Source organism: Phoca vitulina, unplaced genomic scaffold (assembly GCF_004348235.1).
Source record: "Phoca vitulina isolate PV1807 unplaced genomic scaffold, GSC_HSeal_1.0 scaffold4, whole genome shotgun sequence".
Classification (NCBI taxonomy): domain Eukaryota; kingdom Metazoa; phylum Chordata; class Mammalia; order Carnivora; family Phocidae; genus Phoca; species Phoca vitulina.
The window spans coordinates 4,637,215-4,664,960 of record NW_022589707.1 but is presented as its reverse complement, the minus strand read 5'-3'; the positions used below and the strand labels follow the sequence as shown (position 1 = coordinate 4,664,960).

General features: G+C 37.8%; 1 protein-coding gene and 1 pseudogene across 1 annotated transcript; both read left to right on the top strand.

The window, feature by feature from the left end:
• Positions 1-27,746, top strand: part of LOC116630693 — a 116,818-nt pseudogene that overhangs the window by 20,480 nt on the left and 68,592 nt on the right.
• On the top strand, positions 1,610-3,875 carry LOC116630563 (olfactory receptor 6B1). The gene is given in 2 exon segments (XM_032401259.1): positions 1,610-1,634; positions 1,917-3,875. Coding segments are annotated over 2 exon segments (975 nt in total). The 3' UTR covers positions 2,867-3,875.

The window sequence follows — 27,746 nt, the reverse complement described above, 5'->3', positions numbered from 1 at the left end:
GTCAGGCCATGCCTTTCCTCTCAGACAGCTCTCAGTTTGGCTGTCAGGATGATCTCACCACTCTCTAACTTGGAAATGTTTCTTACTCTGTCCAAACCAGTGTTTTCTGGGGAATTAGAATAACAATACCTCATTAGTATTGTTTTGTGGATTAAATGGGATATTGTATGAAAAGTACTTAGAACTGAGCAAACTTCTCAGCAGCTAGTAAGTGCTCAATAAATTATTATTAGAGAATATTCTGGACTGATTGTTTAAGCTTCACATTAAAATAAATCAAAAACACAACCCTACCTCACTGCCATTTCTTCAACTCTGAGGAAAATGCCTGTAAGCATCCCAAGTTTTCCCCATCTTAGTAAATGGTGTCCCTTCCATGTCACCAGCTGTATATCTGAGAGTCCTATATATCTCTCTTTCCCTTATCTTCTGTATTCAAACCATCAATTACCATTAAAGATTCTTCTAAGATGCATCTGAAATCTGCTCACCTCTCTGAAACCACTGTATTCAGGGCTACCACCACCTTCTCTGAATAGCCTGCTACCAGGCTCCCCACCACTCTTGCTTCCAGAGACGTGTGCACTGACAGAGTTATCTTTGCACTCATAAATCATAAACCATACTGTGTCCCTACTGGGCTTTAGCTCTTCTCATACTTCTCATTGTATTGAGATTGCCATTCAGAGCCCTTATTATGACCTCCAGGGCTGCCTACTTTTCCCATCTCTTGTGTCCCTTACCTCACAGACCACAGCACATGGTGGTGGCCGCATTTCAGGCAGTGCTGTCCCTCCTCAGCAACTCAAAGGACTGGGGCCCCGGAATCCTTCTCTGCCCGGGTCACCTCCTCAGAGGTCCAAGTGAACTTCCCTGATCACATTCGTATCACTTTCTGTTCTGTAATCTTCCTAGAAAATGTCTCAAGTTTTATTATGCATTTCTTTTTGTTTGCTTATTTTAAAGACTCTCCTCCCAGAGACTCCCAGCCCCACCTGTGAGGACTTGCAGCTGCCTGAGAGCAAAGCCCGTGTTTGTGTTATCTCCACTCTGCTTGGCTCACAGCAGCTCCTCTCCTCCCTCCTGTTAGCCCAGGTTCCTTTCCTCTAATAAGAAGGGGTCAGAGCCCCTTTCACACTTGCTGTCATTTACAGTTCATATAAACTTTCATTCACATTTTTTCATTTGGGTTTTGATCCATGGCGACATAAGCTGAGTGAATATTAATATTCACGTTACAGAAGAGAAAATTGGGTTTCAGAGAGGATAAGAGGTCAAGGTCATATAGCAAACTGGGGCAGACCCGGTACTTGACTGAGGTCCAGGTCTTTAACACGGAAAGCCAGCTCTCCTGATCTCAGTGCTCACATACCTCATGTGATCATCATTAGCTCGTGACAGCTGCACTCCATCTCCATGATGGTGGAGGGCAAGGATGTAATGGTATGTGAGGGGTAAGTGAGCCTTAAGGAAGAACTTCCAAAGCACTGTGTAGACATGGGCCAGGAGCGCTATGCATATCCTTTGGAACTGGCAGTGGTAACATGGAACATGTAGACTGGATATTGTTTAATTTGGGGGTGGTTGTGAAGGCAGTGTAGAATAGAGCATGGGCTTTGGACGAAGACTTCAAGGTGATTCCTGCCTTGTTACCAGTGGGAAGTTGGTAAGTTGCTTAATGTCTTTCCAAGACTCAGTTTCCTTATCACTAAAATGGGTATAATAACATGTGAAGAAGCTATGTAAGAATTAAATTACATTAGTGCCTACTGTACCCAGTGTATGGTCTAGTCTATAATATGTTATGAATAAATGATATGTTACTATTATTGCTAGTCAGAGAAGGCAGAGGATGGAAGAATCTAACTGGACCATGGACTCTGACCAAGTGATTTTTTTCCCCCAGGAGAGCTAAGTCCTGTATCTCCAATATGGAAGTGAGAACCAGACCCAGGTCACCAGGTTCATCCTGGGGGGGTTCCCTGGGAACTGGGGCATGCGGGTAGCAGTGTTCCTGATGTTCCTCATGGCCTATATTCTGACAGTGGCCGAAAATGTGGTCATTATCCTGCTGGTGCAGCAAAACCAGCCACTGCACAAACCTATGTACTTCTTCTTGGCCAACCTGTCTTTTTTGGAGACCTGGTACATCTCTGTGACTGTGCCTAAGTTGCTATTTAGTTTTTGGTCTGTGAGCAACAGTATCTCCTTCACTCACTGCATGATACAACTTTACTTCTTCATTGCCCTCATGTGCACAGAATGTGTGCTCCTGGCTGCCATGGCCTATGACTGCTATGTGGCCATCTGCCGTCCATTCCACTACCCCACCATTATGAGCCACGGGCTTTGATTCCACTTGGCTCTTGGCTCCTGGGCCATTGGCTTTGGCATCTCCTTGGCTAAGATTTACTTTATCTCTCGCCTCAGCTTCTGTGGCCCCAATGTCATCAATCACTTCTTCTGTGACATCTCTCCAGTACTTAACCTCTCATGCACAGACATGTCTGTAGCTGAGCTGGTGGACTTCATCCTGGCACTGGTCATCTTTCTCTTGCCCCTCTCTATCACTGTCCTGTCCTATGGATGCATCCTGGCCACCGTTCTGCACATGCCCACCAGAAAGCAGAAAGCATTCTCTACTTGTGCCTCCCACCTCGTGGTGGTCACCATCTTTTATTCAGCCACGATTTTCATGTATGCCAGACCCCGAGCCATCCATGCCTTCAACATGAACAAAGTGATTTCCATCTTCTATGCTGTTGTCACCCCTGCTCTCAACCCTTTCATTTATTGCCTAAGGAACAGAGAGGTCAAAGAGGCTCTGAAGAAACTGGTCTATTGCCAAGCTATCCAATCGGACTAGTCACTTACAAATTATTAGAAAGAAATTATTTGATTTGGGGCCTGCTCTTCCCTCCTTGGTCCTTCTCCTTTAATGCCTGAGCTCATAGTACTCATGTTGATATGATATCACCACATCCACATCAACCACAGGCTCTTGGCTGCTTTGTGAGGTGTGCATCAGCACACGTGGTCTGTGGTCTAAGGGCAGATCCCTTGTAGAGAGAATTCTCTTTGGCTGAGACCTAAAATGGGGTTTCTGACACTGTGAGTAAATCCCTAATGGATCAAAGTGGGTGAGCAGGTTGGTAGTATCTGAATTAGCTGTTTTGGGATGTAACAAGCCTTAAGCGTTGTGGGCCAACAGATTTGAGATGGCTTCCTGACTGAGACAGAGGTAGCAGCGTCCTCAACAATCCCATCCTGGGGATGTTGTGCTGGCCATCAATCTTGGTGGCAGAGACTAGAGACTGCTCCCCTAGTCCCCCCAACACTTTTCGTATGTAGCCGTTTCCCTGCCTTACACACATTTCTGCTGCAGGTAGCTAGAGTGCTTCCTCTTATCTGTACATGAACTATACTTAAAGCAATTGTAATTTGTCTTCTGACATAACTTATACTGTTGCTTTGTCCTGACTTTCACATTTCCCTTCTAGATGTTACAGTATGTTTGTTTGTATCCTCTAGTGGTTGAGCAGAAAATAAATGATAAATAAATATCAGCAAATATGTTATTTGCTGAAGGAAACTTTGCCCTCATTAATCATCTTTTCTTTTGACCTCAATGTTCTCCTTCCTCTTTAATCTACTTTTACTCCCCCTGGCCTTCATCTCTCAGCACATCATCTCAAATACAAGCAACTAGTCCAAGTTTAGGACTTGACAGATTATCATCCTATGCCACAGTGACTCTCAGCTCCCCTACTTGTTTATCTGAAACCCTACCTATGAACACTAGACTTGCTGATCAAAGGTGCCACACCCACAGAAGGTATAGATGTGCCCACTCTTGGTTCACAGTTTTGTCAATGGCAAAGGGAGCCATACTTTAAGCTGTATTCAATATAATATGCCGATGTCAGCAGGAATTTAAATCTTCCATTAAAACAGTTGAAAATAGAATGGCTTTTAGCATTTTCAACATCTTTTACCTAAAAACAAGTAACATTTTCAAAAATGTTTTCTTTTTTTTTTTGAAGTAAGAGGCATTAGGAAGGATTCTTTGCTACATTTTACAAACTTGTGGAACAGAAGCTTAGGAAGTAAATACGTACAATCACAGAAAATCACAGACAGTGGGGAGCAGAGGTCAAAAGCCCAGGTTTCCGGACTCTGAGCCCTGGGTCTGTCCTTAGCTCATGGGATCTTTCTAGAGAGAAAACATGCTTCTTCAGCAGACTAAGTGTGTAGGGATTTGGTTAGAATCATCAATTGCTATACCTGGAGAAACTGTTAATAAAATAAAAATGGACAAATGTGAAATATATTCCTTAGGAAAGCAAAGAAACAAAGATAAAACGCAAGCCTACCTTACTTTAGAGAATAAACATACAAAAGGCAATGACTCTCATAATGGAAATGATTTAATGTTTGCTCCTGGAGCATATTTTGGTTTCTTGATGCAGTAAAGAAGTGATTATACATATATTTCCACTTAAAACCAAACATATAAGGGAAAGTGTTTATTTTCTGAGCTAATTCAGATAAACCAGTCACAATGTTGCAGTGTAATAGGGCTATGAAATGCATGCGCTGAAAAACAGGAAGTAGTGAATGGGGGATAAAAATTACCAACTGGCTGCTGACGATCTGAGTTCTAGTTCTGGATACATCTTTGTCATGTGACGTGGGACAAACCATCTAAACTCTCTGAAACACTGATTCTTCGTATGTAAAACAGAAATAATAATGCCTGCTTTGCATCCCTTCCACAATGGTTATGAGGATAAACTGACATGATTCCAAAGACTTTGGTTGTTCAAGATCTGGGCCAGTGTAAGATCTAGGCAGGCCAAAACTTGGTTACAGTTTACTGGGGGAAACAAGCTGCAAAGTGTCTGTAGATCTCCAAAACCACCTGTACTGACTGAGCCCCACATCCCACAGTCTGGGAGACTCCAAATATAAGGGCTGTTTGTTTCTTTATTATTTCTCGTAAGTGTCTGGGTGAGAGAGGGTGTAGAAGTAGGATTTCTTCACAAGTTCTATTCGATTGTGTTTCAAAGAGCAGATGGGAATCAGATCTGTAATCTTGACCTCGTTGTGAGAGGAACGCCTAAATGCATAAGCTAAGCAAATTAGAGGGTACAGATCAGACCAACGTAGGAATCAGCCTCAACAGAGGGAAGATGATGTATAGCAGTGTAACGGATAAATGCACCCAAAAGAGTATTATTTGTAAAGTGAGCCACACAAAGCAAGGCGGACATTTTGAACAAGACTGCATGGGGGTAGGTAACCACCTTGTAGACTCTGGTAGTCAGTTTTAGCGGTTTACTTGGAGACCAAGCCTCAGGATTCATTTTTTTTTTTTTTAATATTTTATTTATTTATTTGACAGAGAGAGAGAGAGATAGCGAGAGCAGGAACACAAACAGGGGGAGTGGGAGAGGGAGAAGCAGGCTTCGTGCAGAGCAGAGAGCCCGATGCGGGGCTCGATCCCGGGATGCTGGGATCATGCCCTGAGCTGAAGGCAGACGCTCAACGACTGAGCCACCCAGGCGCCCCGCCTCAGGATTCATTTTTGACCAACCAACTCGTAATGGAGTTCATCAAATCAATGAAAATGTATTTTTATAACAAAATGTAAAAACTTGTATTTAGGAACAGATGGCAGACAATATAATTATACATACAAAATGCATACATAATATACGTAATGTAGCGGGTTAAATGGCAGCTCCCAGAAAGATTTGTCCCAACTTCAAGCTGGAATTTTTGGTTATGAACTTTTTTGGAAAAGGGGCCTTGGAAATGTAATTAAGTTAAGGATCTTGGGGTGTCTGGGTGGCTCATGTTAAGCATCTGCCTTCAGCTCAGGTCATGATCCCAGGGTCCCGGGATTGAGCCCTGCTGAGCAGGGAGCCCGCTTCTCCCGCTCCCTCTGCCTGCCTCTCACCCTGCTTATGTTCTCTCTCTGTGTGTCAAATAAATAAGTAAAATCTTTTAAAGTTAAGGATCTCAAAGTGAGGCCATCTTTGATTATCTGTATGGGCCCTAAATCCAATGACCAGTGTGTTGTAAGACAGAGAAGGGGAGAAAGCAGAGGTGAGGGCCATGCAAAGATGGATGTAGCATGGACTTGAGCATCCACAAGCTAAGGGATGCTTGCAGCCACCAGAAACTGGCAGAGCAAGGACTGATTCTCCCCTTGGGCTTTCAAAGGAAATGTGGCCCTGCTGACACCTTGATTTTGAACTTCTGGCCTCCAGAATTGTAAGAAAATAAAATTGTTGTTTTAAGCCACCGAGTTTGTTGTAATTTGTTATGGCAGCCTTAGGAAAGCAGTACTCATACCAATTCTGGTGGCAGTAAGCCCAGTGGTGCATGGGGGGTGGAGAAAGGGAAGAGTAATGACAAGTGCTGGTGGAGATTTTAAGCTTTAAATCCAATGGTTACAAAAGCCCTCACTGAGAAAGGAAAGTCTGAGCAAATAGAATGTTGCCAAATGTTTTATTAACAATTTACAACAGACAAAGGTACAGAGTTTAGAGCCCCATGCAGTTAGAGGTCAACTTGCAGACATTGATGGGACGTTAGAATTTTGCAGCCTAGTTAGAGAAATTGAACCAAAGAAGGTAGAATTAATGAGATTTAGGATGCAGAGGAGAAAGTCGATGGTCAAATATTCATCAAATGAAAGTTTAAGTCCCGCAGTGTTTGAGAGAACCGAGGCATCCACTACCTCTTAGCACCTGGGTGGCTAATTGAGTTAAACGTCTGACTCTTGATTTTGGCTCAGGTCATGATCTCAGGGTCTTGGGATTGAGCCCCAAGTCAGGATCTGCACTCAGCAGGGAATCTGTTGAGGATTCTCTTGCTCTTTCTCTCTAAAATAAATGAGTGGTAAATATATACAGAGTGATGTTGCTCTTTTACTTTTGTTCACTGCTAGATTCTTCCGAGGTCCAGAAGTATCAATGGATTGAGCCAGTTATGACCCCATAAGTCTATACATAGGGAAGTGTTACACTGAACTATGAAATTTAGGTCATTTAAGGTTTCTGCTGTATGACAGAGTGTGCACAAAGGTTGGCTCTGGTTTATTTGATATTAAAAATTTTGAAGCCTCCAACAGCAATGCAAAGCTTCTGGATCAAGGCAATTTCATCAACCTCGCCTTTTGCTGGGAAAGTTGTCATGGTAACGGTAGGGCTCAGAAGCAAGAGCAGGCTAACACAGCTATTACAGCTCTACACAGAACGTATCAACACTTGGAGTATTTCCCTTTTGATTCATGGTTAGCCTGGGACATTGAAAGATTCCATGTGTGCTGAGACCATGTGGTCAATAATAATTTAATAAGAAAATAATCTGGAGGTCTAGACACAAAATTTAAGAATTATTTGTTTAGGAGTGTATGGATTACAAGTTTTTGTCTTTCTTCCTCCTCGCCTGGTCTTCCTTCTCCTTTTTCACTTACCTCATATTTTCAGCTTTTTTTTTTCTGTGTAAAAATGCTGTATTGCTAGTTTCTAAGATAAAATAATTCCTCCAAATTAAAATGCCGCTGTGCTCCCATCATACTCCTCTTTAAAACAGTGTTTCGTTCCACCTTCTGCAAAGATGTGGTCCTTAGCTTGGTCAGAGGCTCTTGTGCTCCTGCTTCTGCATCCAGACTCAGCACCTGCTTCTCCAGCCTCTACTCGGTTCTCCCACCTGCACTTGATGTTCTCAAACTTCTGTAGTTTCTACAATACAAATGCTGTTTCAGGCACCCCATCTTTGCTCCAGCAATTTCCTGGGCTTACAACATCTTCTTTCTCCAGCTTTAAGATTAGTGTTTGTTTGTTTGTTTTCCCTTTCTTCTAATTCAGCTTAGACATCACCTCCTCCAGGAAAATTACTAACTAGTGGCTTCCTTTCCTACCTGAGTCACAATCAGCTGCCCTATATTCTCTTCTCTAAGCTCAAAGGAGGAGGAATTGTGTCTTATTCGTCTCTGTGTCCCTAGAGTCTACCACTGCACCTGGGATGTAGTTGGTGCTTCTGAGAAAAATGAAAGGAAATAAGAAGTTTCCCAGGACCATGCATGGTATTTCTTTCCAACTATCCTAAATGTTTTGAAAAGATTCCTTAAGGATCCCAAAGGTCGGGGCACCTGGGTGGCTCAGTCGGTTGAGCATCTGACTCTTGGTTTTGGCTCAGGTCATGATCTCATGGGTCATGATCTCATGGGTGGTGGGATCCAGCCCCATGTTGGGCTCCGTGCTCAGCGGGGAGTCTGCTTGAGATTCTCTCCCTCTGCCCTTCCCCCAACTTGCTCTCTCTGTCAAAAATAAATAAATCTTAAAAAAAAAAAAAAAAAAGAATTCCAAAGATCTACACATTCTGTAGCTATTACTAACAGTCTCGTCAAAGACCAAGCTATGAGTTATTTGCATTAGGTGGTGCTGCGGTCATAACATTTACTCACCAGATCTCGGAGCTTTTTAAATCCTCCGCAAACGTGTACCATGCTACTAGAACAGAAATTGGGAACTGCCGCTGTTGCTGAGCAGAAACTGGGTTTACTGACAGAGAAGCTGTAGTGTCTGCTTCTAAAACTCAAGATGTTCAAATTAATCCTTTTCAAGTTCCTTCATAACCCCCAGGAGCAAAACTGACTCCAGTTTTCTCCAGTTGTTATCCAGTTATTACCTTTGTTCTCATTGTGTTCCCTGCCTGATACGCTTCATCACCATGGCCACCATTCACCTTTAAGCTGTTGTAACCCCTCACGTGAATGTGCTGGCATATCCCTTCTCCCGTTTCCATCCTCCTATTCTCATCAAATAGCCACACCCCAAGCAGATGTATTTTTTTAGATTGCTTTATTAAGGAATCATTGACATGTAAAGAGCTGTACATCATTAATGTACACAACTTGATGAGTTGGGGATAAATATACACACCATCATGGCCATAGACATGTCCATCACCTCCTAAAATTTCCTCGCACCCACCCCGTTTATTACTGCTGTTATTATTAATTATTGTTACTTTTGTAACAATATAAGAGCATTTAACATAAGATCTATCCCCTCAAAAACGAAGTATACAATGCAGTATTGTTAGCTATGGGCACTGTGCTGTGTACTAGATGTCCAGAATTTATTTTTGTTGCCTACCTGAAATTTTGTACCCTTTGACTATCACCTCACCATGTGCCCTGTCAGTCACCACTCTACTCTCTGCTTCTGTGAGTTTATCCGTTTTAGATTCCGTATGCAGGTGAGATCATGCAGTCCTTCTGTGAGCACATGTAGCTTTAAAACACAGCTCTGATCATGAAACTGTGGAAAAGGCTTCAATTTTGTTTCATTATCTGCTGAATGAAGGTCACAGACCTTAGTTTGAAATTCAATATCCTCCACTATCTGCTTCAACATGCTTTTTGTTTTATGTGACACAACAAATCAAAACCATAACCTAAAATTAATCTAAAATACCCCAATTCCCTTGAAGACTATTGCTGATTTCTGTAGCTGAAAGTAGTATCTGCACCCTCTGAATGTTCTCATTTTTTTACTTTTATTATAGTTTTTTTTTTTTTTTAATTTATGTCTCATTTTCCTTTATAAGAGCATCCACGTGTGGTTTGTCTTTGGCCACAAACAACTCTCACACTGCACTCAGTAAATATTTGCTTAATAAGGAATTTGGGGTTGATTTAATAACCACTACTTCAAATAATATTTCCTTGGGGATATGTGTTAAGCTGCTTACAGTTTTAAAAGTGGGAAAAAATCTGATTTTCTATAATTTATTTCACAAATTGTAACTATTATACTTAATAGGCTACCTGTTCTGATTATTCATTTCTCCAACTCACTTTAAAAAATGGTCAGTTTTTTCCAGCAGTGTATATTTGGTGTTGTTGGTACCATCTAGTGGGAAGTACGAGTAATGCTCAACAATTGATTTGGCTTTGGAGAGCTAGTTCTGAGCCCAGCTTGAAGATCATCTGGTCCAATGCTCTTCATTATACAAATGATAAACTGAGATTTTGAAGAATTAAGCAGTTTCTCACAGTCTGCATATGGCTGAGCATCTATTATGTGAAATGAACTTACATGGGCTACTAAGAATCATAAAGCATGCTTCCTACCTCACATAATTAACCACCAACACAGCGACATAAAACATTAATCTGTAAAAAATGGCAATAAAAATATTTGAATTATTCAATATGAGTGAAAACAGCTTGGTAAAATACACAGACAAAAATCCCTGTAAGAAAAATGTGCTAAGAGCACAGTGCATTAAACAATAAAGTTTCTAGAAGAGGTGGGGTTTGTGCTGAATCCTGAAAGTTGTGTACACAAGGATTTGGACAGTGAGGGGAGCAAGGAAGGAGCATTTAGTGCAATGGAAAGGATAGAACAAAGACATATTTAGGGGACACTGAGCATGAGAATAGAGGAGGTAATAACAGAGCATTAACTGCTTTAAGTGGAATGGAGGCTGGTGCAAATAAGATATAAAGAAATGCTTTGAATCAATTTGGTGTGAGAAGGCAAACAATAAACTGATAACTTGAATCACTAAATTGAGTCAATCTTGTGAATGTACTCAAAGGCAAAATCATGGAGTTGGAATTTAAATTCTTTTAAGTAACAGTGGTTAGATCAAAAAATTATATATATAGAATAAATTAAATGGGTGCCTAGGTAGCTCAGTTGATTGTCTGACTCTGGATCTCAGCTCAGGTCTTGATCTCAGGGCTGTGAGTTCAAGCCCCGCACTGGGCTCCATGCTGAGTGGAGCCTACTTAAAAAAAAAAAAAAAAAAGAATAAATTAAAAAGAAATATCCTAATGTTATATGAAATAGCACTTGTAGCTTAGTATGAGATTCACTACAGTATAATACATTGATTCAAAGATGTTGTATTTCAAATAACCCAAGGGAAGGTAAAAATGGTGTGCTTTAGAAAATTGTTAGATGATTCACAAAGTAGCCCTGATGACAGATGCTGATGTTAAAGACACCGGTGGAGAGTTGGAATAAAATCGGGCATGAATGTGACAACATGGATGGATCTAGAGGGTATCATCCTAAGTGAAACACATCAGACTGAGAAAGACAAATATCATATGACTTCACTCATATGTGGGGTGTAAAGACAAATGAACAAATAAATAAGCAAAAAGCAGAATCAGACCTTTAAATGCAGAGAACAAACTGATAGTTGCCAAAGAGCAAGGAGGTGGGGGATGGGTAAAATTGGTGAAGGGGAGTGGGAGGTACAAGTTTGCAATTACGGAATGACTGAGTCATGGGAATAAAAAGCAAGCATCGGGAATATAGTCAATGGCTTTGTAACAGTATTGCATGGTGACAGATGGTAGCTACACTTTTAGAGAATGTAACATAATGTATAAACTTGAATCGCTATGTCATACATCTGAAAGTAAGTAACATATGTCAACTGTACTCAAATACAAAAATTTAAAAAAATTGGGGCATGAAATTGAGTTGAAGAAGTATTATGTCTAAAATATTATATATGACTTAAGTATAATTAAATGAGCAAATTAAATATCATACAAAGAAAGGAAAAGATAACTAAGCTGTTTGCTTTCTTTTTGCATTGAGATTATTTTTTATTGTGTCTTGACAATTTCCTATATTTTCTATATTCCTCATGTTTCTACAACATATGTTCCTTTTAAAATAAGAAAAATACATGATTTCAAAACTGAATATAGCAAAAGGCTCTTTGCATTTCATTTTTAAAAAACGTTTATGCATTTATCATGGTTTAAAATTGAAGAGTATGTAGTGGAAATGTTTCCTTTGCTTCCCCGTGTCTTGGGAATGAATTTGGCTTTCTGGGAGATATAATGGTAGTACAGAGTGACAGACATAAATCCAATTTTATTATTTTTCTCATACATTTAGTGGGTTCACTACATTTATTGTGTAATCCATCTTTGCATCAGTGACTTGAGATACCATTCTCATCATGAACACAATCCAATATATATTTGTTTATTTACAGTTTCTTTATTCTGATCCACTGGCCCATCTCTCTAGCCATGTACCAGTAACACAGGGTTTAATGACCGTAATTTTGTGAAGTTTAAAAATACGAAAATGTGAATCATGCTCAACTCCTCTTTTTTTATCATTTTATTTTATTTCATCGTGATGAGTGTACTCCTTAATCCCCATCCCCTATTTCCAGTATCCCCCCCCCCACACTCTGATAACCATCAGTTTGTTCTCTGTAGTTAAAAGTCAATTTCTTGGTTTGTCTCTCTCTCTTTTTTTTCCCTCCCCTTTGCTCTCTTGTTTTGTTTCTTAAATTCCACATATGAGTGACATGATATGGTATTTGTCTTTCTCTGACTGACTTATTTCACTTAGCATTATACTCTAGCTCTAGCTGTGTTGTCACAAATGGCAAGATTTCATTCTTTTTATGGCTAATATTCCATTGTGTGTATGTGTATATATATATATATATCACATCTTCTTTATCCATTCATCAGTCAGTGGACACTTGGGCTGCTTCCATAGTTTGGCTATTGTAAATAATGCTGCAATAAACATTGGGGTGCATGAATCCTTTGAATTAGTGTTTCTGTATTTTTTCAGTAAATACCCGGTAGTGTGATTACTGGATCATAGGGTAGTTCTATTTTTAATTTTTTGAGGAAACTCCATACTATTTTCCAAAATGACTGCACCAATTTGTGTTTCCTCCGACAGTGCATGAGCATTCCTTTTCCTCCACATCCTCGCCAAAACCTGTTCTTCTTGTGTTGTTGATTTTAGCCATTCTGACAGGTGTAAGGTGATATCTCATTGTAGTTTCAGTTTGTATTTCCCTGATGATGAGTGATGTTGAGCATCTTTTCATGTGTCTATTGGCCATCTGGACATCTTCTTTGGAGAAATGTCTGTTCATCTCTTCTGCCCATTTTTTATTTTGATTATTTGTTTTTGGGGTGTTGAGTTTTATAAGTGTTTTATATATTTTGGATGCTAACCCTTTTTGGATATATCATTCGCAAATATCTTCTCCCATTCCACAGGCTGCCTTTTAGTTTTATTAATTATTTCCTTTACCCTACAGAAGCTTATTATTTTGATGCAGTGCCCCAATAGTTCATTTTTGCTTTTATTTCCCTTTGCTCAGGAGACTTCAAAAAAAATGTTGCTATGGCTGATGTCAGAGAGATTACTGCCTGTGTTCTCTTCAAGGATTTTTATGGTTTCAGGTCTCACATTTAGGTCTTTAATCCATTTGAGTTTATTTTTGTGTATGGTGAAAGAAAGTAGTCCAGTTTCATTCTTTTGCATATACTTGTCCAGTTTTCCCAACACCATTTGTTGAAGAGACTGTCTTTTTCCCATTTATATTCATTCCTCCTTAGTCAAAGACAAATTGACTATATAATTGTTGATTTATTTCTGGATTTTCTGTCTATGTATCTATTTTTATACTAGTGCCATACTGTTTTAATTACTACCACTTTGTAATATAACTTGAAATCTGGAATTGTGATACCTCCAGTTTTGCTTTTCCTTTTCAAGATTTCTTTGACTATTCGAGGTCTTTTGTGGTTCCATACAAATTTTAGAATTGTTCTATTTCTGTGAAAAATGCTGTTCATCCTTTGATAGGGATTGCATTAAATGCGTAGATTGCTTTGGGTAGTATAGGTGTTTTGACAATATTTGTTCTTCCAGTCCTTGAGTATGGAATGTCTTTCCATTTCTTTGTGTCATCTTCAATTTCTTTCATCAGCATTTTATAGTTTTCAGAGTACAGGTCTTTAACCTCTTTGGTTAAGTTTATTCCTAGATATTATTTTTGGTGCAGTTGTAAATGAGATTTTCTTAATTTCACTTTCTGCTGCTTCATTATTAGTATAGAGGAATGTAACAGATTTCTCTACATTGATTTTTTTATCCTGTGACTTTACTGCACCCATTTTTCAGTTCTAACAGGTTTTGGTGGGGTCTTTAGGATTTTCTATAGGTAGTATCATGTCATCTGCAAATAGTAAAAGTTTTACTTCTTCTTTACCAATTTGGATGCCTTTTTCTTCTTTTTGTTGTTGAATTGCTATAGCTAGGATTTCTAGTACTAGGTTGAATAAAAGTGACAATAAAAAGACCTTGTCTTTTCCCTGACCTTAGGGGAAAAGCTCTCAGTTTTTCACCACTGAATATGGTGCTGTCTGTGGGTTTTTCATATATGGCCTTTATTATGTTGAGATATGTTCCCTCTAAACCTACTTTGTTGAGTGTTTTTATCATGACTGATGTTGACTTTGTCAAATGCTTTTTATGCATCTGTTGAAATGATCATATGAATTTTATCCTTTCTCTTATTGATGTGTTGTATCATGTTGTTTTATGAATATTGAACCACTCTTGCATTGGGGAGTACATCCCACTTGATCATGGTGAATGTTTTTTTAAATGTATTGTTGGATTCGATTTGCTAATATATTATTGAGGATTTTTGTGTCTATGTTCATCAGAGGTATTGGCCTGTAGTTCTCTCTCTCTCTCTTTTTTTGTGGTATCTTTATCTGGTGTCAGTATGAGGGTGATATTGGCCCTCATAACTCTTCTTTTATAGAATTTTTCTGGTGATTCATGCTTTTTACTTTTCCATATGATTTTAGCATCACCCTATCCAATTAGAAAATAAATCCTATTGCTACTTGGGGATTGCACTATATTATTGACTTGCTTAGGGGAATTGGTGAATTTCTGATGCTCAGTTTTCCCATTCAAGAATATTGTAAGTTCTTCCATTTGATTAAGTTTGATGCACTGAGATGTGCTTTAAAGTTTTTTTCACAGTGTTTACACATTGTGTTAAATTTTTAAGATACTATGGAATTTTAATTTTCCTACTTTTTAGTATTTTCTATTTTTTGAATTGTTTAGAAAATAATACCTGTATTAATTCTATTATTATTATTATTATTATTTTATTATGTTATGTTAGTCACCATACAGTACATCATTAGTTTTTGATGTAGTGTTCCAAGATTCATTGTTTGTGAATAACATCAGAGCTCCATGCAATACGTGACCTCCTTAATATCCATCACCGGGCTTAGTTCTACTTTTTTAAAATTATTTTCTTTGAGGATTGATATATGGCTTTTTTCCCCTCTTTTTTTTTTTTTTTTGAGAATGTCTATTGGCATTTGAGAATGCCAAATCCTAACCATTAGACTACCAGGGAGGATCTATTGGCATTTGAAAGAAGGTTCATTTTTTTCAGGATTCAGAATCTGTGAAATGTTAATTAGATCTACTTTATTAATCATGATATTTTTAGTCCTGTACTTAAATTTTTCAATGATCTGGTATGAACTGAGAAAGATGAATTAATGTCTCCCACTGCTTCTGTTTTCTTTGTTTCCTTTCCCTATTTCTCCTTGTATAGCATGTAGTTTTTGCTTTAGGAAGGTTGACTTTATTTCATTTGAAGTTAATAGTTAAAACTATTTTATCTTCTGTGTTGATCACAGTATTTAGTGTTATTAGTACTCTTGTATAACTTACTCATGCTTCTTTTTGGTCTGAATAAAATCTTGTCTGATATTAATATTGTTTTACTTTTTTCTGTGTTTGCCGTTTGCCATTACCTACACTTTTTTCCCTAAATATTCTGAATCCCTTTGCTTTAACTATGTTTCTTGTGAACAGCATAGACTTGAGCTTTTTTAAAAATTCAGTCTGTAAGTTCTTTTAATATGTCAGTTTAAGTCTATTTGTATTTATTGTTATAACTAAAATGGTCTGGATTCTATCATCTGATTTTATGTTAAGCTTGGTGTATTTATAACTTTATAGAACTCTGTTGTATATTTTATATTCTTGTGTGCTTTTTTATTAAAAATTAGGAGAATTGTGGTTTTATTCTGGAGGTTATGTTTGATATCTGTAATTTTCTACAACATTCTTAATCTTCTACTTCTTTATATTGAATTTAATATACTGCCACAGGTAAGTAATTACCTGGTATGGGCAATAATGAAGTTTATCTATGTACCCTTTATCCTACCTTCTTTCTCTCTCCTCACCACCCGATTTTACTTAATCATATTATCATTAATTAAATGTACTTATATCTCTTTCACTTGATTTGTCAGATTTAAGTAAAACACTTTGTTACCAGATATTAAAGATGAGGAAGTCAACATTACACAATCTACTGTCTTTTTTTCCTCTCAACTTTTGTTACTTAAATATGTTTCTACAGGGCATGTTTTAAGCATTTGAATTCTGCTCTACCACCTTAATCCTCATATTTATATTCATCATAGACCTATAATGAGAAAAGATTCAATGCTCATTGCCACTTCTTTTGCCATGGATTTTCTAGGACTAATATTCTTTAAATTCCTTCTATTTCTACCATATTTGTGCCTTTGCATTTGTACAACTATGTGGCTGGGTATAAAATTTGGATGATTCTTTCTTTCTGGAGGACTCTACGAGGGACTGCACAAACTTTAGCATTGAATATTGCTATGGAAATGTGTAAGTCCAGAGTAATTCTTTTTGCTTTATAAATAGCTTTTTTTTGGCTTAGCTAACCACATGATCTTTTATCTTTTTAATCTAATAACATTACTAGAATATTTCCTTAAATGGCCGCTTTGTATCAGTTTCTCAGGGACACAGTTTGCCTTTTCAATCTCTAGATTCATGTCTTTTTACTTCAGGAAATTTTTTAAATTATATATTAAAAATGTGTATTTTATTACTTAGATTTTCTAGAAAATGAATGTATTAGGTCTTCTATGCCTATCTTTCCATACCTATCATTTTACTACTAATTCATTTTAATTCTGTATTTCAATTTGATTATATTTGCTTTCTTTATTTATATGCTCAGTTTTTCTTAATGTGTTTCCAGCTGTGTTTCTATTCTCTTTTCCCCCTTCTAATCTCAACTTCATTTCTGGAGTATTTTTCAATGTTTTTCATTTCTATTTTAAGCTTTGCTTTTTCATACTTTATTTCCTTCTACTACATCAATGTACCATTCCTAAATTCTGGATTCTCTGAAAAGTCTTAAGTCTCTGCAAAGTTTTCTTGTTTTATAAAGAAAAGAGTTTCATTCATTTTTTTAAAAAATTATTGAGAAATGTTTGGTTACCACTGTCACCTGTTACGTGGGAAAATTTCTTTTGTGTGCTCTCTATCAGCCATTAAGTTTCTAGTTTCCGTTTTTCTTGCAGAATATTTTCAATGATACAGTCAATTCTCATTATTTGCAGATTCTGTATTTGTGAGTTTGTCTATTTGCTGAAATTTATTTGTAACTCCAAATCAACACATGGGGTGCTTTCATGGTCGCTCATGAGTATGTGCAGGATGTGAAAAATTGCAAGTCTCCCAATATGCATATTTCCAGCTGAGGTTGAACAAGCTAATATTCTGTCTTCTTGTTTCAGCTCTCATGTTGTAAACTAATGTCCTTTTCATTGTCTAGTTGGTGCCACATTTTTTCCATTTTGGTGGTTTTTGTTGATAATTGCTGTTTCAAATGGTCCTCAAGTATAATGTAGTGCTGAAGTACTGTCTAGTGTTTCTAAACACAAAGAGATTGTGATGGGCTTTATGGAGAAAATAACCATAAATCCGGTTGATGAAGGCTAGGTAACCTTCTTTAGGCATGATTTATAGTGCTGTTGGCCATGAATCCAATGTTAATGAATCAACAGTACAATACATTCTGAAAAAGGAAGAGGAAATATGCCAATCTGTATATGAGAGCTCTCCAGAAAGTGCTAACATAACAACTATAGTGCATGATATAACTATGGAAGATATAAAAAAGTGGTTAAATTTATGCATTCATGAGATGACAACTGATTTTTAAAAAGTATAATGGACAGCGTTATTGTGAGGCCGACAGCAAAATAAATTTATGGTCATGTTCCCCCAAATCAGGAAAATGTTAAATACTTCTTAAACCCTTCTCAGCCAAGCTGGCTGGCTGACATTTTAATAAAGGCAATATAGCATGGGAAATGTTAAACTTGCAGCCAAGATGTCCTGCAGATAAGATGGCTGCAGAAGAATTTTAAAAATTCTTGCTAAATGTTATACAAGAAAAGGGTTATGTGTAAGAACAGGTTTTCAATATTGATGAGATGCTCTTGTTTTGCAAGGATGTTGGTAAAGTACCCCATATAATGCAAATGGCATTTTGGTTAATTAAAATGTTGCGACCAAAGATTTGCAAGAACCTAACTGTATTTCCCCTAGGAGTTCAGTATTTGTTAATTCAGTGCTCAAAGCAACTTTATAGAACATAACCACTGCAAATAACAAGAATCAACTGTGCTATTCTAGTTCCCTTTGACTATCTTTGAAGCAGATGAATTTTCTTAGACAAGCAAAGGAAGAGGCAAACCCAATAGGAAATTTCCTTATGAACCTGAGTAATAGAGTTGATTCCTGTTATTTGTGGTAGTTATGCTCTATAAAGTTGCTGTGAAGACCGAATTAACAAATACTGAATCATTGCTCCTATGGGAAAAACAGAGTTAGGTATTTTTTGGATTTGCTTTAAAATGTTTTTTTTTTTTTTTTTTTTAGTTTTATAGCAGTTTTAGGTTCACAGTAAAATTGAGCAGAAGCTGCAGAGATTTCCCATATATTTCCTGCCTCAACACATGCATTATCCCTCATTATCAAATTCCCCAGCAGAGCGATATACTTATTATAACTGATGAGCCCACACCGACATATCATAATCATCCAAAGTCCGTAGTTTATATTAGGGTTCACTCTTGGTTTTGTACATTCTATGGGTTTGGACAAATTTATGATGACTTCTATCCACTATTATGGTATCATACAGATATTTTCACTGCCTCAAAAATCCTCTTTGCTCTACCTATTCATCCCTCCCTGCTCAACCTCTGGCAACCACTGATCTTTTTACTGTCTCCATAGTTTTGCTGTTCCCAGAATGTCACATAGTTAGAACCATAGCACATATAGCATTTTCAGATTGGCTCCTTTCATTTAGTAATACACATTTAAGGTTTTTCCATGTCTTGATATCTTATTTTTTTTTTTAGCTCTGTATAATATTCCACTGTCTAGATATAATATCACATTTTGGTTGCTTTTAGATTTGGGGAATTATGAATAAAGCTGCTATAAATATCCATATGCAGATTTTTACATGACATAGGTTTTCAACTACTTCTGGTAAATACCAAGGAGCATGATTGCTTGATAGTGTGATATGAATGTGTTTGTTTTGTAAGAAAACATAAAACTGTTTTCCAAGATGGCCATATCATTTTGCATTCCTACCAGCAATGAATGAGAGTTCCTGTTGCTTCACAACCTTATCTGTATTTGGTGTTGTCAGTGTTCTGGATTTTGGCCATTTTTTTTTTTTTAAGATTTTATTTATTTATTTGATAAGAGACACAGTGAGAGAGGGAACACAAGCACGGGGAGTGGGAGAGGGAGAAGCAAGCTTCCCGCTGAGCGGGGGAGCCTAATGCGGGGCTCGATCCCAGGACCCTGGGATCATGACCTGAGCCAAAGGCAGATGCTTAATGACTGAGCCTCCCAGGCACCCTGATTTTGGCCATTCTAATAGACACATAGTGATATCTCACTGTTATTTCAATTTACATTTCCCTGATGACATATGCTGTGGGGCCTCTTTTCATAAGCTTATTTGCCATCTGTATATCTTCTTTGGAGAGGTGTCTGTTGAAATCTTTGGCCCATTTTTTAATTTCATTGTTTGTTTTCTGATTATTAAGTTTTAAGAGTTCTTTGTGTATTTTGGATAAGAGTTCTTTGTCAGATGTGTCTTTTGCAAATGATTTTCTTTGTGGTTTGTCTTCTAATTCTCTTGATATTGTCTTTTGCAGAGAGAAATTTTTTAATTTTAATAAAGTCCAGTCTATCAGTTATTTCTTTCATGCATCATGTCTTTGGTGTTGTATCTAAAAAGTAAAGGAAACTCATATGATCATTTTAATAGATGCAGAAGGAAGTTTTTAAGATCCCCTTATTTAGGAATAGATAGGAACTTTTTCAACCTAATCATGGGTAACTACAAAATACCTACAACTAACATAATGATGAAAGACTGAATGATTTTGCTGAAAAGCAGGAATAAGGCAAAAATGGCTACTTTTACCACTTTTATTCAGTTTTGTGCTGAAGGTTCTAGGATGTGTGATGAGGCAGTAAAAAGAAAGAAAATGCACGTAGATTGGAAATGAAGAAGGAAAATGTCATTATCCTCAGATAACATGATTGTGTTTGTGTGTGTATGTATGCAGAAGGAAGGACTATAGTATTAAAAAAGCTACTGGAACTAACACATTACTTCAGGAAAGTAACAGGACACCAGGTCAATATACAAAATCAATTATATTTCTAAATGCTAAACAATAAAATTTGAACTTGAAAACTGAAATAATTTACAGTAGCAACACAATTATGAGACACTGGAGGATGAATTTGACCAAAGATGTATAAGACCTCTATTCTGCAAACTATGAAATATTTTTGAGATAACTTAAAGAAAACCTTAAAAATGGAAATATGATATGCTCATGTAAAAGAAGGTTTGATATTTTTAAAATGCTAATTGATTTTTTACAAAATTGATGTATTGAGATTCTGAGTCCCAGTGTGATGATGTTAGGAGGTGGGGCCTTTGGGAGGTGGTCAAGTCATGAAGGTGGAGCCTCATGATTGGGATTAGGGGTCTTATAAAAGTGGCTCCACAGTGATCCCTGGTCCCTTCCAGAATGTGAGGACACTGCTAGAAGGTACCTGTCTCTGAACCAGAAAGCGGGCCTCACTCCATGCTGAATCTGCTGGGACCATAACCTTGGACTTACTAGCCTTCAGAATTGTGGGAAGTAAATATTTGTGGTTTATGAGCCAGCCAGTCTATGGTATTTTATTATAGCAGCCTGAAGAGACTATGACAAATGTATACCTCAATATTAAAACTGGAAGTCCCCCTTTTTACTTCTGAGATTTGGGGATTAAAAAAAATTTAAGGTGACATCGAAAACATGTAAGATTTTAATTGATGTGAAATTCACTAGTAACTTATTAAAATAATTTTAGTGGGATTTTAGTGAAAAGTTGGGTTTTAGGGTACATCAAAGGAATGAGAGCAAGGGTGGAATAGTTCTTCCACAGTTCTGGCAGTGCAGGAAAGGACAGGCCAGGAGCTGGTGAGACAGGTTGGCTTGTTTGTGCTCTTTGGGAAGAATGATATCAAGAGCCAATAGAGAGGAAATGAGGAAAACTGAAATCATCCATTTCTTGAGAAAAAGAAAGGGATGGGATCAAGAGCACCTCTATAGAAAATGGGCTTTCATATGAAGGGAACCCTTTCTCCATTGGTTAGGAAGGAGGAAAGCATAGGTGTAGGCCCAGGGACACTTGAATGTTTTGTGTTGGGAAGTCGAAGGCTGTCCATGTGATGACTTCTGTTTTGCTCTGTGAAAAGGAGATAAAATCATCTGTCATGTGTGACATGGAATGTTGGTGAGTTAGGTGGGTGGTCTGAGGTTTGAATAAAGTGAAAAATGTTTAAAATATCAGTGTGGAGAATGATAGAAAAGATTGCTGGTCAGGGTCAATGGCCCAGATGAGGCTGAATTTTATGGATTTTATTCAAACCACTTCTCCAGCAATGTCGGGTTTTTTTGTTTGGTTTTGTTTTTTGATTTTTTTTTTTTTTTAGCAGTACTCAGCCTGAGTGCCATGGCAAAGATGGTAAGACAGTGGGATTAGTCCAAGGATGGTGTATTTTCCTGGAAGTTTCAGTGACATGGCAATGGAACTGAGCTAATTTATTAAAAATATTCTTTATTGATGGAACTTGGAGTCTAAGCAGGGTAAGAAAAGAAGTGAAAACTAAGAGAAGAAAATGTAGGACAGGGGGAGACTAGAGGTTCCTATGGGGTAAAATATCCAGGACAAGTGGACTTAAATGAACAGGAAAGCTGATGAGTGGATTTAATATTCAGAGGTTATGGGTGGCCACAGGGCTCAGGGTGCCAACCGTAAAAATAAAATAGCCAGTTACTTTACTAGCAAAATGAATTTATTTGGGAATAGCAGAGAAATTGCAACTGGGGACAAGCAAACTATGGCAAGTCCAAAGACAAAGGGAAGGGAAGCTTTTATTAGGCTTTGGGGTAAATTGGGGAGGGTCGTTTTGCACAGAAGTTCATTGGAGAAGAACAAAAGTTCGAGGTTGTGACAGTTTCTCGTTGGCTGTAGGAGGTGGTTAGTGCCTTGTTGTTGGGGCAGGGAGGGATCTTCCTTCTTTTCCTTAAAGGCAGGAGATAAAGTTCTTATGTGAAAAGTGCCCCCCCAGCCCCCACCTAGCAGCCTGCCCCAACACCCTTCCTCCTGCTGGTGGGGCAGGCTGCAAGGAGTGGTACGTGTGTGAGCGCCCCCTCCAGGGATCCCCACTTCGTTTTCAGTGAGGTTTCCTTTCCCCATTTCACAGGGTGTGAGGGCGGCAGCAGGTTAGAAGAGGGGAAATAAAGGCAATTAAGTGACCCATACCGTGCTGCTGCTTTTTCTTTTCTTTTTTTCACCACATTGGTCTGATTCTAAAATACGAGCTTGGCAAAATTACTAAGCTTTAGCTTAAGTGACTGAATTAAAATTAGCTGAAGCTGAGTGACCTGAGTTTCATCAAACTCAGGAGTTCCGTATGAGAGGAGAGACTGGCAAATGGGGGCAGAGAAGGAGAGAAGGTTGGTGTGAGGGCGTCCAGCAGGCTGGCTGGGAAGGGTGTGCTCATTCGTCGGACTGCCCCTTCTGGGTAGGGTTTCTTTGTTTGCATATTAGTTTTATTATTTGTCATAAATAAGACACTGCGTTCTAAAACCTGAAGTCGAATGTGCCTAGGGATGACCCTGATAACAGCTGATGGTCCACAGCTGCCTCGGTGTCAAGTAACTGGTCTGTGCCGGATAATTTAAGAGAGTAAGAGAAAGCAAATATATATGAACACATTTTTTTGTGACCTTTTGCCTATCAAAAATGAATCAACATAATAATGAGAGAAGGAGAGTGGTTCAAAGTTAGACCGTCATGTAGTATTCTATATGGTATGGTTTTCCTGGTCTTCTTATTTTTGTGTTATATTTGTTTGCCAATTCAGTTGATGTGTCATTTGATTCACTTTTCCCTACATTTTTTATTGTGAAATTTTTATAACTATAGAACTTTGGAAAGAATAATATAATGAACATCCATAACTCCTCTTATATTGACTAATTGCCAGTAGTATTTTGAAGTATTTTCTGTCAGTCTGTCTACTTACCTACCCAACTACCTGCCTACCTACCAAACTATATTGCTTTCTACTGGTTGCTCACTAGCTAGATACAGATACACAGATACACTTAGACACATGGGAGTAGTGATTTTTTACTTGTTCCTCAGCAGACATATGACGATGTCTGGAGATATTTTTGATTATTATGATTAAGGAAGGGAGGTGCTACGGGTGACTAGTGGGCAGGGACCAGGGTGCTGCTAAACATCCTACAATGTATAGGACAGTTGGCCACAACAAAGAATTGGTCTCCTGTCTAAAATGTCAATAATGCTGAGGTTAAGGAGGGGAATATATAATATAATATAATTTTTGTTAATGTAGTTTATTCTAGCATATAAGATATGATATATACAAAATATATATGATTTGCAAATATATATTTTGGCTGAATCATTTAAAAGTATGTTTTAGACAGTATGAGTGAACTTTAGTAGAATATATGTACACAAATACCCATTCACTCCTGAATAATTTAGCATGAATCTCCTAAAAACAAATATTAAACACAATACCATTATCACACTCACAAAATTTAACATTGATACAATAATATTATGTACTAATGGCTCTTTGTTTTTTCAATTGGAGATCCAATAAAGATCATGCATTGCATTTATTTTCTTATCTCTTCAGCCTCATTTATTCTCAAAGTGCTGCCTCTCCCTTTGTCTTTCACGTCATTGATATTTCTGAAGAGTCCAGGTAGTTGTAGAATGCCCTGAAATTTGGATTCATCATATCTAGATCCAGATAAAGCTTTTTTTGTGGAGGAATTCTACCTAGATTATGTTGTATTCTTCCCAGCATTGTATGATGAGGCACATGATGCCAGTATGTCCCACTATTGATAATGTTAAGTTTGGTGATCTGGTTAGGTGATTTCCACGAGATTTCTCCATTGTAAAGGAACATTTTTCTCCACTGAAATTAATTAGTATTCTGCATCATGAATCTTGGAGACTTTGTAAGGATTCTGTTTCCTAACAGTATTTTTAGCCAATTATTTTTGAATTCATTGACTGCCTGAATCAATTATTAGGTTGGCTGCAAAATAGTGATTTTCCAATTCTGTCATTACTTTTTACAATTATTAGTTGACAATCTTTTCTAAAGAAGAACTTTCCCTTCCTCTTATCACTATTAAATCCTGTATTTTTTATTGCTATTCAAGATGTTATTTATTCCTGAAGTAAATATTTATAAATACAATATGTGTAGAATTTCCTTGAGATTTCTGATTCGATGGAGTCTAAAACTGTGGCCAGTTCTGAAAAATATACAAATCAAATTGTGTGTGGACATCTTCCCTCTGCCCCTTCCATATCCATGATTCACCTTTCTCTGTCGTGCTCTGTGCCCAGTAAAACTGATCTGTGTATACTACACCAGAGGGTTTTTTTTGTTTTGTTTTGTTTTGTTTTTATTATTATGTTATGTTAATCACCATACATTACATCGTTAGTTTTTGATGTAGTGTTCCATGATTCATTATTTGCGTATAACACCCAGCGCTCCATGCAGAACGTGCCCTCTTTTATACCCATCACCAGGCTAACCCATCCTCCCACGCCCCTCCCCTCTAGAACCCTCAGTTTGTTTTTCAGAGTCCATCGTCTCTCATAGTTCATTTCCCCCTCCGATCCCCCCCCCCCTTAGGGTTTTATTGCCCTCTGGCTTCTTATTGGGTTTGGCTCATTGGAAACAAAGATAAGAGACTAGATAGAAAGGGAGGAGAATGAGGTCTAGTATTTATTCATTTCCTGCAGGGTCCGCATGGACTGGTCCAACTGACTTAAGATTCCATCTTCTATCAGCCACCCTTTCTACACATTCCTCTTTTCTGTAGGTTCTAGTAACAGCAATCTCCTCTTCTCCTTTAGGCCTAGAGTTTGTAAAGAAGTTTTATTACCAGCCCAAGATCCTGCATTATCCTGGGATCTTGTACTATCCCTTCTGGTTCCCACACCCTACACATAGCTTTGTAAGTAGCTTTCTTACTTCATCAAACTTTCTTCAAATTACTGAGTTTAGGTAAGCCATCTGTTTCTGGCTGTGACCCCAGGTGGTGCATGTATATATGTTCCCTTCCTTTCTTCTCTCTCTCCTTCCCAGGAATCAGACCTGAATTAAATGGCTCTCCAAACCTTCACTAGATCCCTCATTTTCTCCCATGGGGTTTCCCTAGTAAATACCATTCACATCTAATCATGTCATGGCATCAGCTCTTGGAGGACCCAGACAAACATTGTAACTTATTAACCCCAAGCATTCCTCCATGCCTTGGGTCTTAGTTAAGCCTTACAGAAGAACTGAGAAGGTTGAATAATTTGGCATCAGTTTGGTATCTGTCTATTGAGAAAAATTCAATTGTATTAGTGGACTAGCAAAGGTTTCTAAATGGACTGTGTGGCAAGGAGATGATGGAATTAGATCTGGGGTTAACAGCAAATGGGACAGACGTGCTAGCAGCAGGAAATGTTAAAATTGGAATAATGTTACTTTGAGGAAGTTCTAGCTTATAACCTTTATCATCGTCTTTATGTTTTGCTATTACCAAGGAAAAAATATACAGGGTGGTTGTTTGGGTGGCTGAACTGGGGACTATGAGTAGGTGTAGGGAGACTGTGCTTGAGTTCATGCTAGACTCTCTCAGCAGAAAAATGGAAAAGGCTTTGGAATCAGTTTTAAATTTTGGATCTGTCACTTATATGACCTTGGATGAGTTATTTAACTTGACTGAACTTGCTTCTTCTTTCATAAATAGGAAGGTAATAAATATTCACTCATAAAAATTATTTTGATGATTACAATAATTCATATAAAGATCTGTTCCTGAAATACATTGGCAGTTATTTGGTTTGTTATTTTATTTAAATGTGTGAATAGGAAAAAGAGCTCAATCCATTGATAAGATGCTTAGAACTCCATTCTCCAAGGAGTGTGTCTCCACATTCCTCTTAGCCTTAACTCTGGGGTCCCACAGTGTAGCAACCAGGACATTTTCCCAAAAGGCATTGTGCCCCATGGTCTCTTGAGTAGTTGCCTGCAGAGAGCACTGCTCTGTAATTAACAGAGGCAAGGTTTAATGAACTCCACAAGGAGATTTTTCCTGACACTTAACTTTTTAGATCCTGAAATAGTTTCTGTTCCTTCGAGATCAATTAAAAAGTTTTTTTTTCATCTTTGCCAAAATACCTGAGGCAACTTTCCAGCTGTGTCTTTTTAATGAGTTCTCTAAATGGCTCCATGAGGTTCTTTAGTGAACTAAGTGAAGTTGTAAGAGCTCTCTGGGAGCAAGAACAAGAAAACTTCTGAGAAACCCTGAAGGTGATTTCCCTGGGAAGGCTCAGAGGTGCACATACCTTTCAACTTAAAAACTTTCTAGATTTTTCACAACTACTCAGGGAGGGGGGAAGGAAGCAAGGGAGAATATGCCAGAAGGCTTTAATAAGTCCCTAATAGGTGAGGCTCTTCCACTTAGGTTCATATTTGAGTACAGCCTTTGAGCTTCTCAGCTTTGTCCTGTTGGCTAACAACTGAAGAAGCCAGAACCCTGACCATTCTTCAGTGAAGAACATAAATATACCCTCACCAACCCCATCCCCAGACTCAGGCTACCTCAGGTCTTTAAATTAACCTGATGGATGTGTCAGGTGACTCCCTCATCCCCAGGAAAGCAGTACACAAAGAATGTATATATATTCTTATACATACACAAACCAGATTGGACATTCATTTGAACTAACAAATCAGTTCATGATGAAAAACATTTAATTCAAATTCTTGTAGAAGTAAGTTTGGGTCCATGAAGCCAAGTAATGAAATAGACTGACATTAATTGCTGAAGTGACCAATTTTGAGTTCTTTGATCTTGCATTTACATTGGTTTTTATACTTACCATCCATCAAACATACCAATGGAGCAGGGTTGGGATTAAGGTAAATGGAAGAAGAACCCAGGATGGATTCAATTCATTATAGACAATCCAGACAGGGAGATACTGACAGTGTATCTCTGATGGAATTTAATAATCTTCACATCATATTTAAAGGTAAACAATCCCCCCATTTATTAAATAACTCCTGAAAAAAATAAGCCAGCAATCCACTGATAGTCAAAAGATTTTCCTGAATATGCTAAGGCAATTTTCTTGTAAAAGATTAGATAAATTCAATTCATTTTAGAGAGAATTCTTAGAGTGAGGGATTAGTGACAGAAATAGATTATTTTAAGTGATAATAAATGGTTTCTTATGAAAAGGAAGATTTATCATACATATTTATCTCATCTTCCCAGATACCACCAAAATGGATAGAGCACAATGTATAATGCACAGGAGCAA